The sequence below is a fragment of the Anser brachyrhynchus genome (assembly GCF_964034855.1).
Source record: "Anser brachyrhynchus genome assembly, chromosome: 15".
Classification (NCBI taxonomy): domain Eukaryota; kingdom Metazoa; phylum Chordata; class Aves; order Anseriformes; family Anatidae; genus Anser; species Anser brachyrhynchus.
This window is the reverse complement of record NC_137733.1, coordinates 16306231-16321656: the sequence shown is the minus strand read 5'-3', so window position 1 is coordinate 16321656 and position 15426 is coordinate 16306231. Positions and strand designations below refer to the sequence as shown.

General features: G+C 60.6%; 2 protein-coding genes and 1 long non-coding RNA gene across 6 annotated transcripts; 1 reads left to right on the top strand and 2 right to left on the bottom strand.

Annotated features, from left to right (window-relative positions):
* Positions 1 to 107: 107 nt before the first annotated feature.
* LOC308178314 (mesothelin-like protein) lies at positions 108 to 9382 on the bottom strand. 3 transcript variants are annotated; one of them, XM_080556786.1, is made up of 17 exons: positions 9031 to 9382; positions 8529 to 8732; positions 8258 to 8289; positions 7830 to 7879; positions 7056 to 7176; positions 6890 to 6975; positions 6356 to 6482; positions 6075 to 6265; positions 5893 to 5983; positions 5668 to 5812; positions 4956 to 5140; positions 4393 to 4548; positions 4103 to 4236; positions 3733 to 3863; positions 3462 to 3556; positions 2203 to 3238; positions 108 to 1465 (listed from the first exon to the last, which is right to left on the bottom strand). In XM_080556786.1, exons 1-17 carry the CDS (start codon positions 9251 to 9253, stop codon positions 1383 to 1385), a joined length of 3090 nt encoding a protein of 1029 aa, XP_080412912.1. In that variant the 5' UTR covers positions 9254 to 9382; the 3' UTR covers positions 108 to 1382. The 3 variants fall into 3 exon arrangements, with proteins under 3 accessions (XP_080412912.1, XP_080412913.1, XP_080412914.1); XM_080556787.1 differs by having other exon boundaries at positions 8529 to 8764; positions 9031 to 9174; XM_080556788.1 differs by having other exon boundaries at positions 8529 to 8764; positions 9040 to 9157.
* Positions 9343 to 13863, top strand: LOC308178333. Its single transcript, XR_013939681.1, has 2 exons — positions 9343 to 9451; positions 9530 to 13863. It is a non-coding gene; the product is annotated as an uncharacterized lncRNA (long non-coding RNA).
* RPUSD1 (RNA pseudouridine synthase domain containing 1) lies at positions 11422 to 15401 on the bottom strand. Of its 2 annotated transcripts, XM_080556847.1 has the most exons (6): positions 15300 to 15401; positions 14939 to 15130; positions 14738 to 14861; positions 14489 to 14591; positions 14307 to 14408; positions 11422 to 14018 (listed from the first exon to the last, which is right to left on the bottom strand). In XM_080556847.1, the coding sequence occupies exons 2-6, from the start codon at positions 15118 to 15120 to the stop codon at positions 13618 to 13620; spliced, it is 912 nt and encodes a 303-aa protein (XP_080412973.1). In that variant the 5' UTR covers positions 15121 to 15130; positions 15300 to 15401; the 3' UTR covers positions 11422 to 13617. The 2 variants fall into 2 exon arrangements, with proteins under 2 accessions (XP_080412973.1, XP_080412972.1); XM_080556846.1 differs by lacking the exon at positions 15300 to 15401 and having other exon boundaries at positions 14939 to 15282.
* Positions 15402 to 15426: the final 25 nt, after the last annotated feature.

Genomic DNA, 15426 nt, shown 5'->3' with positions numbered 1-15426 from the left:
TGCACCTTACTGTCTGCAGGTATAGGATCAAATTAAGTGTCCAGGAGCCCCAGACAGGTCTGTTAGTTTTCTTTGGTGTTGACTGCTCAAATCTAAGGGCTGAGTCTGTTCTCAGCTTCCTCACGGGAAGGGCGTAAGAACTTTGTATAAGGCTTTCAGCATAATTTTTCCACTCATTGGGGATTTCTGTCTGAAAAAGCCCCAGTGCAAACTGTACTTTGTCAGAATCTAGCCCTTGAAATCCCTTTTTCTTTCCTGCAAAGGCATTATAAATATTTATTGTCTGTGGTTTACAGAAAAAGAATGTGAGTGACTGGTCTGTCCATCATTGCAGATTTCGGGGTGGCGAGAGACATTTCCCCACTGCCTGCATCCAGTGGTGCTGGGGCACTACCTAGGCTGGGAGGGAAGGGGATGGGATTCCAGGTAAGGCAGCCCACATTTTTAACAGCATTTCCCCAAATCCTGATCCCTTAATAGAAATCTTGATTTGTTTCCTCATGCCTTGACTCACTCAATAAATGACATGTGAGAGTCTTCTCAGCCCGTGAAGAATTAAATTGGTGAGGTCTGCAAGCTGGAGGGAGAAATGCTTGCTTGCAGGAGGGCTATGAGAGAAGACGGAAGGAAGTCAGAGCAAAAGAAATGGAAACTGTTCAGGTTTGTTAGCCAGAAAAAACAAAACAAAACAAACAAACAAAAAAACAAACAACAAAGCACTAAACACATCAAAGGACACATTTGATTAGGGGAAGAAAAAAAAGTTGATTGATATTTTATTATATAACATTGCAACAGTAATCAAGACAAACTATCTTCAGTTAATCTTCCCTCTAATCAGGCTTGGCGTAGTTTGAACAAATGTTGATCAAAAGTCTCATACGTTCTTGAAGCAAGTTAAATGCAGTTTAGTGGATTTCTGGCTGAGCTTTCTGGCAGCATTCCTGGGCCATATTTTACCTATCTTGCAGTGGCCAGTAACTTGAATCCCTGAGTTTTCCCACTGTTTTCAACAGCTCCCAGTGGGACAGCTTAGAAGTAGAACGCCACCCCGTGTGAGTGAAGCGGTCAGAACTGTACCCGCTGTCAGCATTAATGCATTGCCAGCTCAGTCAATGTTACTGATACTTGTACTATATAGAGCATCTAGGTAGTAATTATCTGTTGGGCTGCTTTGGGATGGAAAATCATCTGTCCTCCTTTCACTTCCCAGCTTCAAAAATAATGAGCAAATTCCTTGCTGGAAGCAAACAGACAAACTCTTTTACTTTCCCGAGTTTCTGTGTTTCAGCAGGGAGCTTGCCAGCACCATTATTTTGCAGAATGGTGAAAATTTTAACTAGGGATCTAGTGAGCATGGTGCTAGAGGTGGTGGTGTAGGGTCAGAGAAGCCCTTGCAGCAGCGATAAGCCCACGGCTGTGATCAGTATGTGCACCACGCAGGAGGAGAGCCTGGATCCTGATCCTGGAGAGAGAACACAGATGAGAAGTAACTGGATTATCCATATCAGTAGCACATGTGAGCTGTTAGGGCTGTAGAATTGCTTTGGGGTTCAGGTACCCTGGGGGACTGCATGTGTAGGACAACACTTTTCTGCCTTTTGTGACGTTGGCCATACCCTGCACCTTCAGGCAGGAACCTGCACCCCAGCTGCAAATACCACCTTGCCATGAGCAGTCAGGAGGACTGAGTCTCCTCTTAATTTTGCTAATGTAAAACAGGAGTAAATCTGTCTGAGTCAATAAAACTACTGAAGTAGCTCTGTCAGGATACAGGACTTCAGATTTTAGGGCTTCTACAGTGATTCCTATTCAAGAAGACTATGTGCAGCTAAAATATGGAAGGCCTGTATCCTTGCCCTGTGAAAAATAAAGCAGAGCACTGGCATTGCTGCAATTTCTCCAGCTTTCTGCAGAGCGGCTGAGGGCTGCTGTGCTCTCAGAACATTACAAGACCTCTTAAGATGCACCTTGCTGGACTTGCAGGATCTGAAGGCAGTATGCTGCAGACCCAGGGGCTATAAGGCCCTATGGAGACACACTGCTACCTGACGTGCCAGCAGCTATCTGGAGTTTCTTGTGGACAGCAGCATGCCAGTATTGAAGCTGGCAAGGAAAAAGGCGGATCAGCTGCTCTGGTCAGTGAAGATTTCTGCCTTGGCATCGATTCCTAAGCCTTTCCTGACTCTTAACATGCCTTACCAGGTTCGGGTTGCAGATTGATGTATCCACCGTGGGTTGGTTTTGGTGGCTCTGGCGCACCCGCGGGTGTTTTCTTGGTGTTCTCACTGCTGGAGGTGGTGGAAGAGGGTCCGAGAAGTGCCGGAGGGCCACCATTGCAAGCAAATGTTGTAGTCTTGACCGTTGAGGAGCTGCCACCCTTTTGGGTGGACACAGTGGTGTTGGGAACTGGGGTGGGCTTGTGGGGAAGGTTCGTTTCTGTGGCTGTGGTGGCAGCGGGTGCAGCGGTCGACTTTGGGACAAGGGCACTGGGAGCACTGGTGGTGCTCGGGATGGTGGTGGTATGGGTGGCGGGAGCTGGGCTGGTGGTGCCCCCGGGTGCTGGGGCGTTACTGGGCGCCAGCAGGGTGCTGGTGCCGCGGGTGCTAACAGCCGGGTTGGTGACACGAGTGCCGGGGGGGGCACTGCCTGTGGCAGCTGGGGTGGGGACAGAGCTCGGAGAAGTGGCACTGGGGTTGGTGGCAGCAAGGATGGTGGTGAGGAGGGTGGCAGCCGGGGTGGTGGTGGTCTTCTTTGGGGTGGCGGACTGGTGGATGAGGCACGGGGCGATGGAGCTGGGGGCTGGAGCAGGCCGGGCTGTGGGGGTGGCAGCGGGACCCAGAGCGGTGCTGGGCCGCGGGGTGGAAGCGCGTGGGGCAGTGCTGGTAGGGAGGGTCGAGCTGACAGCGTTTGGGGTGGGGGGCTTGGGGCTGGTGTTTGGCATACTAGGAGGGCGGCTGCTCGTGGCAATGGGGCTGGGGGAAGCGAGGAGGGCGGTGGTGGGGGGGGCGGTGGTCGTGGGGGCGATACTGGCCGAGGTGGTGGGGTGAGGCGGGGTGGTGGTCCCCGTGGGGCTGGGCTCCTCCATCCCCCCGTGCAGGCCGATTCCCAGGATTCGGTCCAGTTCCTCCTGGGACTGTTTCTTGATCCAGCAAAGCACGGCGGTCTGATTTTCGGCTTTCTTCAGTTCTTGAACGTCTGTCCCAAGCAGGTTTTTGACATCCATGACACTGAGTTTCTGCAATACGCATACAGCACCTCTGGTCAGCCCCACAGCCGACGCTGCCACAGAGTGCTTTTCTAACAGGGTGCGGAGCAAGGAATAACTTTAAAAAGAACAAAAAGGTAAAAAATAGAGCCTTGGTGATTTGCTGGGACTGCAGCCTTGAGCCCCACAGCCCTGCCCTCGACTGGCCCTTCCCTTCAGCAGGGAAAAGAGCAACAGCGCACCAGGAACGTACCTGCAGTTCATTGGGATTTAGGGCAAGAAAAGTGTCGATGCCGATGGTGATGCCAGCGTTAGCCAAGTCCTTCAGGTCCTTTACTGGAGCTCCACCTTGAAGAAAGCATATGGGGCTCCTAAATACCTGCAAACACTTCCAGTGCTGCAAGACAGGCTCTGGTGGCTGTTGGATGTCTTTACCTTGTCTAACCCCCCCCACCCCCCAAACCAAGGATGACATCCCCATGCCTTGTTGCCGTGGGGAGGAAGGTGAAGGCTGGAGCACCTACCCAGGTAGGGCCGGATCTGGCAGTAATAGGCTCTGGTGCCGGCCTGGCCAGCAAAGGCCTCCCGGGCTGTCCTGTACAGCTGGTCCTTTTTGCTTTGAGAGCAAGAGGAAACGTCCAGTTCTCCGGCGCTCCTGGGGGAAGGAAGGGTCACAGGTCAGAGCAGGGGGCAGCACCCAAACCACAGCAAAAGCCCTTTGGATGGCTGGGGGGGAAAAGTGGTTTGGCTCAGGCGGGAGCCGACAGGGGGACATCGCAGAGCCAGAACGGAGGTGGGAACCCGCCGCCCCTCTGCCCTCCTCCCCCGCGATCCCAGGTGCTGACAAATACCCCTGTAAACAGGACTGACAAATACCCCTATAAAGTGCTTTACCCAATTGCTTCTGGGGTTACTTTCTTGATCTGCTCCTCACTCAGGCTACACAGGCATCTCCCACCGATTTTCTGAAGCAAGGGGCCGGTTAGTTTGCCCCCTAGCTCCAGGTACCTTGCGATAAGCTGCTGCTTCTGGAAAACACAATCCACAGGGCTGTGGGTATCTGGAGGAGGAAAACGCTCCTGGGGGGAACGCGTGCGAGCTGCAAAACCCCCCCCTGTGCCATGCTTGGGCACTGCCTTTGCTGCCAGCAGCCGTCCCCCCATGTCCCCCAGCAGCACAGGTACCTGGGCAGCGCTCCACGCGCCGTCCATGGGGCTGAGCAGGGCGCAGAGCGTGTCGCTGGAGGTCACCTGCCACTGGCTGATCTCCTGCGCCGTGTACTGCCGGGACAGCAGCCCCAGCAGCCTCAGCTGGTCATCCGGGATCCCCGCGGGGTAGACCTGTACGGCCAGGCCGGCGGGTCAGAAAAGAGGGTCGGGAACGGGGGATGCTTCTCTAGTTGTCTATGTTAAGACAGGAGGCGCTCTCCATATCCCAAGGCAAATTCCGGCAGCCCAACAAGCACTGAGAAACCCCTGTCCGCACAAACACCACCCTTCTGCTTTCTGCCACGCATTCTTCACCCAGCTCATTTCACCACCCGTTTCCCGACCCTGCTGCCGCTCTGCCTTGCCCACGCCGTCCCCAGCCCCCAAACTCCTTGGTGCTTTGCGGGGCACAAAGGGGCATCACACCAAGCACCAGCCCCCCCAGTGAGCACCTCCTGCTCCCAGCAGCGCCCAGACCCCGGTCCCAACCGTGCCAACCAGGGGCCGAGCAGCAGCCCCTGCCCTGCTTCATCCATCACCTCCTGCAGCTTTTTCTTCACCATCTGGAGGTAGTCCGTGGTGAGCGGCTGCTCCAGCACAAGTGCCAGGCTGTTTTTCAGAACCAGAACGCTCAGGCAGAGGTAGAACTGCTCGGGGGTGTCATAGTCAATGAGCAGGAGGCTGTCAGAGAGGGTGCTGGGGGTGATGGGCTTGGACGTGCAGCCTGCAGGTGGGGAGGACAAGTTAAGGGTGGGTGTTTTCCCTCCACACCTGGCCCTGATCTCATAATGGGGCCTCAGAGCCACCCGGAAAATCCCTATGGAACGGGCAGGTTATTGCAATAATGCTGCTCGAACCATCTCACAGGGCGGGACTGTGGTCAGCTTCCCGTCCCCCAGTTCTCCCTCTCACTCTTGTGGGTTATTTGCTTTCATTCGTCAGTTTTAAAGTTATTCCTGGAGAACGTGTTTATGTTTCTGCAGGCCATGTGCGCTTTGCTTTGTCTTGTTAAAGTCAATTAAAAGCTCTCTGGTACAGCACAGCCACGCGAGCTGCACAGGTCCCACAGCGCTGTCCCCCCGCCGCTGCCCCCAACATGCGGAAGGAACATTTCCCACATTTCCCCCATCTCCCCGGTTCCTTTATGGGCAATCTCCACTTTCTGCCTGTCCTCTCCCCCTCCCTGGGGGCGTTTTTCACCCCACGAGCTTTGAGCAACCGAATGGATCCAGAGTGAAGGGAAAGGCTCACGGTCTGCGCTCCGCTTCAGCCGGGGGCGAGAGGCTGCTGAGGCCGCTGCGAGGGCGCTCAGGAGGGTCAGGGACTTCTCCCGCTGGGACCACCCCTGGCTGCTGTAGGTGGCCGCGATGCTCCTGGCAAACGCCTCCCTCGCCGCCTGCCAAGGGAGGGCAGAGGGTGCTGGGTCCCACGGCCGTGGGTTGGCCCCGATGGATGGGCATTTTGGGGTCGGCTTACCTTGGCCACCAGGCTCAGCGTGGTCTGGTTCAAAGCCAGCACGAGCGGCCCCAGACTTCGCAGAGTCTGCAAATCCCAGCCCAAAGGATCCCTGCAGCCGACAGGAGGCACGGTCCAGCATCCTCACAGGTACACCCCCCCCCCCCCTTCTGCTCACCGCCCGGCGAGCGGGGGCTCCTCACCCATACGCCGTGCCGCCCCCGAGAAGGGCGGCATTGAGAGCACCCCGCTGAGCCCCCGTCAGCGCTGTGCAGAGCTTCAGGTTCTCCAGGATGCCGGGATCCGAGGCCGTGATGGTGTCCGGCTCCATGTCACACACCAGCGCCCCGAGGCTGCCCAGCTGCTCGGGGCGCAGGCGGGAGCTGCTCGCGCCCTGGGAGAGGGACGTGGTGCTCGTCCTATGCCCGGCACGGGGGACCCTCACCATCCCCAGCGCAGAGCCCGCGGCACGGCCCCCACTCACCACGCAGGCCAGAGCCCCGTGCAGGATTGCCCTGCGCCGTGCTGAGCCCCGGGGCAGCAGCTCCAGGTTCCCGCGGGCAGCCAGGGAATAAAACTCCTCGCAGGTCTCGCTGCGCACCTCAGCCACACTGCGGGGAGCAAGAGTCAGCGGTGCGGGGAGGGGTGGCCTGGAAACGGGGGCACAGAGGCCGCGCTGCCCCCTTTTCGGGGGTGTGGGGAGGGTTGTTTTAAGGCGTCCCTCCCTTCTGAGCAACGAGAGGCATGGGGTGAGCTCGTGCGTTGGCCCGTGCTGGGGGTCTCCTCTTGCCCTGGGCAGGATGGGGGACCCGCACACCCCACGCCGCAGCCAGCGTGGTGCGGCCACACACTGCTTTGCCTGGCCTTGGAGAGGAGCAGGGTGAGGAAGGGGCTGGGGGTCTGCGGGGCTGGGATTGCCCTGTGTTGGTCTAAAGGTGCCACCAGCAGCAGGCGGTTTTCATCACGTCCTTCCCCGCGCGGAGCTCCCAAGGAGCACCAGGACGCCCTCGGTACTCACTCGAAGAAGAGCAGCAGGTCAGGCGGGTAGCTGCTGTAGTTGGCCGTCAGGTTGTTGGCAGCGAGCAGCCGGGCCAGGCACGACAGCTGGGCAAAGAAACGCTTTTATTAACCACGCCGAGCAGGTGTGAGCCCACCCTCCCACTCCAGCAGCCCCCCCTGCCCACCTGGGCGCTGCTCAGCTCCACGCTTTTGTTCCGCACCTCCCGGGCGAGCGCGAGGACGGCGGCAGCAGGCAGGTGGTGGGCCTGGGAGCACCGCAATCCTTGCAGGACCGAGGCTGGAAGGCTGCATTGGGCAGGTACAGCTGCATCGCACCCCTCTTTTGGGTGTCCTCCCTTCCCTCTTCCCCCCGGCAGGTTGAACCTGCTCTACCCTTCAGGAAATTCCCCTTTGCCTTGGCTGTGGTTGCGTGGGGCAAGTGGGCAGAGATGCCGTGACAAAGAAAATGCCCTTTCAAAAGAGATGCCCTGACAAAAGAGATGCCTTGACAAAAGGGATGCCGTGACAAAAGAGATGCCTTGACAAAAGGGATGCCGTGACAAAGGAGATGCCCTACAGCCACAGGCACGTCCCCCCTGCAGCCTGGGGCGGTGCGGGTGCTCCAGCTGCAGCAGGGTGCCCCGGGCTGTGGGTAAGGCAGAAACCAGCAGAGCCCGGATTTTGGCCCAGGGGAGGCTCCTGTTGTGCCTGTACCAGCCCGGTAAAGGGAACGGCATTTTTTTGTCTGTTTGTGCGACAACACAAGATGATGCAGCTGAAATCCTAGCCCAGTACCAGAACCGGCTGCACAAGGTTTTAAATCTTCTCCAGCCCAAGTTCCCTGTCACGGCGGTGGTGACGCACGCGGGGAGAAATGCGACGTCCGCCCCAGCCAGGAACCCCCGGCCGCACCCTGCGCCCCCCGCGCTCGCCGAGCCCTGCCAGGGGCCGGTACTTACTCGGCAAAGGGCTCGGTGGCGGACAGGACGGTGCCGAAGAGCAGGGCAGCCTGGGGGGGGGGAAAGGCAGACATCAGCTGCAAGGAGCCCGAAATCTGCCGGGGCCGGGCAGCACTCCCAGCCTGCCTGCTGTGCCCGCAAGCCGCAGCCCTGGGGATGCTCCAGGTCACGCGCAGGTGCAAAAGCCACCAGAGCCCGTGTCAAGGTCGGGGACCAACCCTTCAGCAGCGGGGCTGCCCCTGCTTCCCCTGGGACCCCCTCCCTTGGACTGGGAGCAGCACGGGGAGGCTGCGGGGCAGCTGTGGGCAAGCACTGTGGGGTCATAGCAGAGCCGGGATGGGGATGGGGCCAGGGCATGGTGACAGCTCTGCTGATTTTGGGCCACTGCCGTGCCTTTGGAGCCCCTGAGACAACCCGCAGGGACTTACCGGTGCGGCTTGTGCCAGGCCCGTGGAAAATCCTGCAACAAAGCGAGACGGTGTTATAAAACGGGCAGGAGCGCATGTAGAGGTGATGGGGGTCTGTTCTGGAGCAGCTCCAGCTTTACAAGCAGGAAAGATTTCCTTTCCCAGTTTAGCAATGTTTAGTAAATGCCGGGCCCTGCTGTGGAGCCAGCTGCGGGCTGGCCAAAGCTCCCCCAGCCGTGGCTGCTGATGGCAGAGCCCGGGGAGCACAGCCCGGAGGCAGGCGGTGACTCACGGAGGCCGAGGACGAGGGTGGCCAGGGCGGGGGCCGCCAGCACCATCCTGACTGCGCCGGGGCTTCGTCTGCAGGTGGGCATCAAGCGGGGGGCTGCGGCCGGGGGGTCCTGGTGCTGGTTGCCTCCGTCCGGAGCTGGGGCTGGAGTTGAGCCCCGGTGCTGCCTGCACAGGTCCTCGCGCAGCCGCGGGAGGTTTCTGAATCCTGTATAGTGGGTGACAGATCTCGTTCTCCGCCTGTTATTGAAATGAACTCCGTAAGGAGATGCCCTCGCTGGCACCCAGAGCCGGGTTCCCCACGGTCCCTTGGCTCTGCACGGGGCCACGCCAGTGCAGGCGGGGAGAAATCCAGCACAAGGCGGCGGTCAGCCCCACACGAAGCCCGTGGGGCACACAAGCAGGTGCTGCACCCCCGGCATCCCGACCCCGAGAGCCCCCCCTACAGAAAATAAGTCCCTGCTCCAGAAGCTGGATCAGCAGACCGGAGCACCGCACAGAATTACCTTGCTGACCTTGGAGCTTGGCTCTGCCGTGGGTTTCAGGCCCCCCACCTGCACCGGGAGCCCGCCTGCCCCGCGCCAGCCGCCAGGGATGAGCAGCGCCGGGGAGCGGTGCAGCCCTTATCTCCTGCGGGGTGGGGATGGCGCTCTGAAAAACGGGGTGTGACGGAGGCAGTTTCTCAACAGTGTTTTGTAAAGTTGCTTTCTTTCCTTTCCCCGTTTTCATTCTCCCCTCCTTTTTTTTTTTTTTTTAATTTATGTAAAGGGTCACTTTGAACTTTGGGGCTAATGAATTAATGCCTCTGGGCCGGCGGCTCCTGGGCTCCTCATGGAGACAAAGGTCCTCCGGGTTAGCCACAACCCCTGAGCTACTCAGGGATCTATTTTATGGGGCAGCTGGGGTTCAGAACACAGCAGTCCTCAGGTAAGGGCTCGGAACCCCTTTTCCTCACTGTTATCCTCTTGCCCTGGTGGTGGACAACCTCTGTTTCCTTTCTTACAGTTTTCTCCCTGGAATTTCTGGTCGTGCTCCGTGATGCCATCCAGCACATGAAAAAAGGTGCAGAAAAAGAGGAAGCGAAGCCTTTCCAAGGAGATGCAATGAAAAGCCAGAGGGAAATGATGACGCAAGACAGCGAATGCAGTGCCTGTGACCTTCTCTGAGCCCCGGGAGGAGACGGCAGCTGGGCAGCGGGGGGGTCCAGCTGCCCGTCCCGGTGAGGTGGGAGCTCCCCCTGCCCCTGGGTGCATTTTGGGGAACGTCAGCCTTCGCAGAGGGACCTCGCTCCCCTCCCTGCAGCTCCTGTTCGAGGGATGTGGGGGTCCTGTCCTGGTGCTGCTGGGGCTGGGGGCTGCTCGCTGTGGGGCCATTCGGCGCTCGCTGCCCCCCGTGTCCCCCCGTCCCCGAGCCGGTGAAGCGGTCCCGCAGCACAGGGGCTTGGGCAGCTGCTGGCAGGGGTTTCTGGTTTCTATTCCAAAAGGATCCGTGATAAAAATAGCTGCTGCTGGAATGGTGCAATTACAGAAACTTGCTTGTGTGGGGCTGCTGGCAGGATGGGGCCACCGCCCCAGCCTTCCCGGCCGGTGGTGGGGAGCAGGGGTGAGGGCACCGTGGGCGCCTGTGCGGGGCACCACGGACACGGGATCTGCTCGGGGCTCAAACCTGGCCCTGAAACAACCTCGGGGGCTGTGCAGGACCCATCACGGGAGGTGGCCACAGCCCCCACGTGCTGGGGGCCTTTGCATTTTGGCAGGCAGCGCTGGGGACGCTGCATCCCCAGCCTCCCGTGTCGGGAGGCAGCAGGAGAGCCCCCGCTCCTGGCGGCTGCTTACCCGCTGCGGCCAGATCTACGACCCTAGAGGCTCACAACCTGACAGCTGCACGTAATCTCTCCAGATCTTTGTTTCTCCAGCTGCGCCAAGCTGAGGAACGAACTACTGATGTAAAAGTGTCACCGGAAAACGACGGCTGTAGGCAGCGCTCCCCACGACCCCTACGGACCCCAGCAGTGTGGGGCTGCGCTGCTCCCGCCCGTCCTTGCCAGAGGTCTGCATTCTTCAGCACTTAGGAGAAACTTCCCTTCCACCTCTGTTGTTTGGTTTGGGACAGCCCCAGCCGCCGGTGTTGTCAGTCAGGTGCTTTTTGTTGGGTGACGCAGAGTTCTGGTTCTGGCATAACACTGCCACAGGCTGCGGGGGGGGGAAGAGGAATCGGGGTGGCTGCGGCAGGGAGAGGCCAGAGGGGGCTGAGCCCACCCCGGGGCATGTGTGCAGGAGGGGACAGAGCCCCAGGTGGCACCCGGGGTCCCAAACCCCTCCATGCCCTCAGGGACATGGGGGGCTCAACCGGTGCCAATGCCAGTGCCAGGGCTGGGACCCAGAGCACGAAATGGGGTGGAACCGCGGGTATTTGAGATGGAAAAGGTCCCCGGGGAAGAATTGTGCAAGCGAGGACAACCAACCCTCCCTGCTCCCATCCCTGGGGACCCCATCTCTGGGGACGGCACTGTGGGGTGGCACAGGGGGCCCGAGGTTTGGGCTGGGGAAGGGCCAGGCAGCAGCACCTGCCCCAACCTTCCCCGTGCATCCTCACCGCCTGCATGGGAGCTACCGAATCCCCCGCGGTGGCGGAGCTGCTCCAAGCTCCTCTGCCCTCCCGGGAGGGCTTTTGGGCGGATAATCCCGATGGTTTCGGCCAGGGGGGTTTCACCAGGGTGAGGATGAAAGCCGGTGCCCGCACGAAAGTGGGTGCTCGCAGGACAGGTTGGCCGGGTTGCAGCCCCGGGGACGACCCCGCTGTGCCGGTCCGTGCTCATTCCTGAGAGCCCCTGGGCTCGCCTGGCAGCGCGGTGCGGCGCGCGGTGAAGGAGGAGACCACAGGGGGAACTGCCGTGCCTGGAGGTGACGGTTTACTATGGTGATGTCCACAAACACGCAACAAATAAGGGTTACTCCCAGAGGTACAGAATGTCACGAAACACGCACACCCGACCACAACCCCCCCCCCACCGCACATGCACGAGTGGATTCACACAAGATGCAGCAAATGCCCCGTGGAAGTGAGTGCGGACAGCACTGCCCACCGGCGCACGAGGGAGAGCAGGGCTAGGGCTCCGGTGAGCCCCTCTCTGGGTAAGGAAAATACAGATTTCTCTGGTTCCTGCAACATCGAGTAAAAGTGCAACACGCGACGGACGGGGCGGGATGCAGGGGCTCCTCTGGTGCTCCCAGGTGAATGCTGGGCGCCAGCCCCTGGCCGCGATGGTCTGCGTGACCGTCCCCGTGTGCAGGGGCACAGCGTGTCCCCACGCGGCCGAGGGCAGCCCCTGCCCCTGCAGCCACCAGTGGCAGCGGGGACGTCCCCACGCAGGACCTGCGCGACGGGCGCATCCTGGCTCCGAGGCAGCAAACCTCACCCGTAACCTTTTGGGCCCTGCCGGGCACATCGCTGACGCTAATTCTTTGGCAAACAGTTCATGTCATCCATTCACAGCCTTCCGACCCGCCTGTGGCTGCTTCCCCGGCCACACCTGGAGGTGGGGATGGTACCTGGCAGGGAGGAGGTGGCTCCAGCGAGCCTTCTGCCACCGCAGCGGCGCCTCCCGAGCCCCCGGTGCCCGCTCGGTGCCCGAGCCATGCGCCCGTCCTGACCCCCAGCAGCTTCACGCCGAGCAGGGTGAGGGCCACGTGCGATGCAAGACCCCAAGCAGGGTTTCGGGCTGCTCTGTTCACCCACTGGCTAGGTGCATTGTATAAGATTTTACACGGCGCATTGTACACAGACCAGGGCTTCTCGTGGGCCGGTGGGACCTGCGGCATGTGCAGCTCAGTGCCCGGGGCTCTGGCGCTCGGTGCGCAGGAGCATGTTTCAGTGGCTCCAGTCCCTTCAGGCACCGTGGCCCATGCGCTGTCTCTCCTCATCCCACTCAAGCTGATCTGCTCTCTTCGTTTTCTCCCAGGGCTGCAGAGAAGCGGGGTGGAAACTGGAGAGCAAAGCAGGACGAAGCTGGCCGGCGAAGCAAGGGCGTTTTTGCAGAAACGAATCTTGGCACGTTGCAAACCTGAGCGCCAAAGCGAGAGACAAGCTCCTTCCCACTGCCTGCAGCAGTCTTCAGCTTTTCTTTTCGCTTCAGCCATCTCATCCGCTCCTCTCGCTGCTCCAGAGCCCTAACAAACAGCCTAAGCAAAGGGCCTGTCTCCGGCACCACCTAGTGCCAACAGCCCCGCAGCGACCCGCCGGGCAGGCGGTCGAGCAGTAGGAGCAAAACGTGGTAACTACCCCCCTTCGTCAGGGTAAAGCAGAAAGAAGCTTCTATCTTCTGATCTGTCTCACCAGGAGTTACCTCCACACCCAGGAAAAAGGTGGGCGCTAAGAAAAGGAAACGCTAGTAGAAAGAATAGTGGGGTCTATTAGAAAAAGCTGAGGGACGCTGGCAAATTTAATACAAGGGAAGTACTAAAAATACGCGCATCTCTGGGACCATCGGGATTCAGAACTGCTAAAAGACTAGATTCTTCTCATAAAAACCTGAAAAAAGTTTAAAATCTCTTAGTATCAACTCATCCATCTTCAATAAGCCTTTAAAAAAACACAGCGAGGGGCTGGGGAGGGGGTGGGCAGCGCGTCCCCTGCACCGGGGGCCCTGCCGCTGACCGCAGGAGGCTGGAACGGGGGGCGCAGACCTCATGGATCCCGCGGCTGCACCCAGCACGTCCTGGTGGGCTGCCTTTCAGATTCCAGCACGGGTGGGCTCTGCAGCTGCCCTCCACGTTCCCGGCAAAGCCAGCGGCCGTGCCCCAGCCCCGGCACAGGGCTGTGAAGCTCTGGGGTCACTCTAAGCTGGCGCGTGACGCAGTGACGGCTGCTAGGCACACAATTAGGAAAGGGGCGTCCGGTGGCCAGATGGGTGATGGGTACGTTAAAAAAATAAACCGATCCTAATCACTGCTAAAACCTGCCTAATCCCAGCCCTAGAAGTGAGGGGTGCCACGGCATACGGAAGGTGCGGATGCGGAGTCAGTGCTGGGCTCTGGGACCCATCGGGACAAAAATGGAGCAGTGGGTTGGAAATGCAGGAACGTGGCTGGTGCTCACTCCAGCGCCCACTCGGCCAGCCACTGCTCACAGCGGGCTCGCTGCTCCTCTGTCTCCGGGCTCTTAGCTTTGCTCAGCACCTCCACTCCCCTGTCCTCAAGCACGACTTTCTGGCTCTCCTCCGCTTCCCCCTTCTGCATCGCCTTGTCCTTTAGCTCCTGGATGGTGTCGTCCAGCCGGTGGGTGACGTGCTGGGGCACCCAGTTGCTGTCCATCGCCGTGACGAAGGGGTCGGGCGCGCAGACCTCGATGAGCTCCTTGCCGGTGGGGATGCGCAGGTAGTAGGCGTGGAGCATCATCCTGTAGGGGCTGCTGTCCTTCTTCTGGCTGTAGGTGAAGTCCCCCACGATGGGGTGGCCGATGGCGCTGCAGTGAACGCGGAGCTGATGGGTGCGCCCTGGGGGGAAAGCACGAGCAGGAACACGGGTTATCACCCAATTCCCAAGTGGCATTAGTGCCCCCCAGCCAGAGAATTCAAATCCTCCACGAGCAACCAGCTCTGCTTGGCCCTTCCTAGTCTTTGCTTTGCATCATGCAGCCACTCTGCAGCCAAGCCCCGTGGCTGCAAGCGCAGGTCCCACTGCAGGACCCGTCCAGCCTCAGCACCCTGCACTAAGGTCACAGGCACCGTGCTGGGTGAGCCCCCACGGAGCCCCCACCGCTGCAGCCGCCCCGTGGCTCCCACCTGTCAGCGGCTGCAGCAGCACTTTGGTCACGGGGTCTCCGCTGTAGGAGCCGTGCTCCAGCACGATCAGCTCCGACTGGCAGGGCTTGGGATTTTCGCAGCCTGCAACGAGATCCGCAGGGGTCAGCTCTGCGCAGCCCTCCGGGGGAGGGCGGCGGGGGCAGCGCGGGCAGGGCGCTCACCCTCGGTCCCGTCGATGCACATCATGTGGGTCATGCCCTCGGTGGTGTTCTTCCCGATGGCGTACCGGATCGTCATGCGGTTCTGGGCGACGTGGCCCCTCACCTGCAGGGAGACGGGACGAGGCAGCCCACGGGGCGAGCCCAGCACCGACACTCACTCCTCAGCAGCACCGGGATGAGCAAGCAGAGGCCAAGCTACAGTGAGCACGGTGAGCTACCCAGGAGCAGGAGCTGTTGGGAGGCGCTTACCAGGGCGAGATAGGCTTTGGTCACCAGCCGGTCCTTAAAGCACTTGTAGGCGCTCCCCGCCGCCGCCTTGTTGAGCGCGACGCAGAGGGCCCCGCTGGTGGAGAAGTCGAGCTGGTGGCAGAACCTGGGAGCAGAGGGCAGGCGGGAGCACCCGGCCGCTCGGCCACCGCCGCACGGCCCTGGGCAGGGCCCGGCGCTCACCTGAAGCCGTAGTAGGTGTCGGGGTCGGCCAGCTCGGGGAAGCGGCGCTTGAGCTGGCTCTGCAGGGTGAGGGTCTCGTACCACATCTTGCTGTCGATGCGCACGTCCCAGTGCTTGTTGACCACGATGAAGTCGGGGCTCTGGTACAGGATGCACAGGTTGTCGATGGTGCCCGGCTCCATGGCGAGCGCCCTGCGGGGACAGCAGCGGGGCTGGGGGCTGGCACCGGGACCGGCACCGGGGCCGGCACCGGGGCCGTTTGCCCGCCGCGGCCCCGCACGCCCGGCCCGGGGCGGGGGACCCGCGGCTCCCCGCGGCTCCCCGCGGCCCCGGCCCCGCTCGCGGCCCCCTCCCGGCCCACCTGCGGCGCGGCCCGGCCCGGCCGGGCGGAGCGGCCGCAGCGCGTCACCTCGGCGCCGAGCGCGGATCGCGCCGGAACCAATCAGCGCCTCCTCCTGCGGCCTCGCCGCGCGGCGCAGCCAATCAGC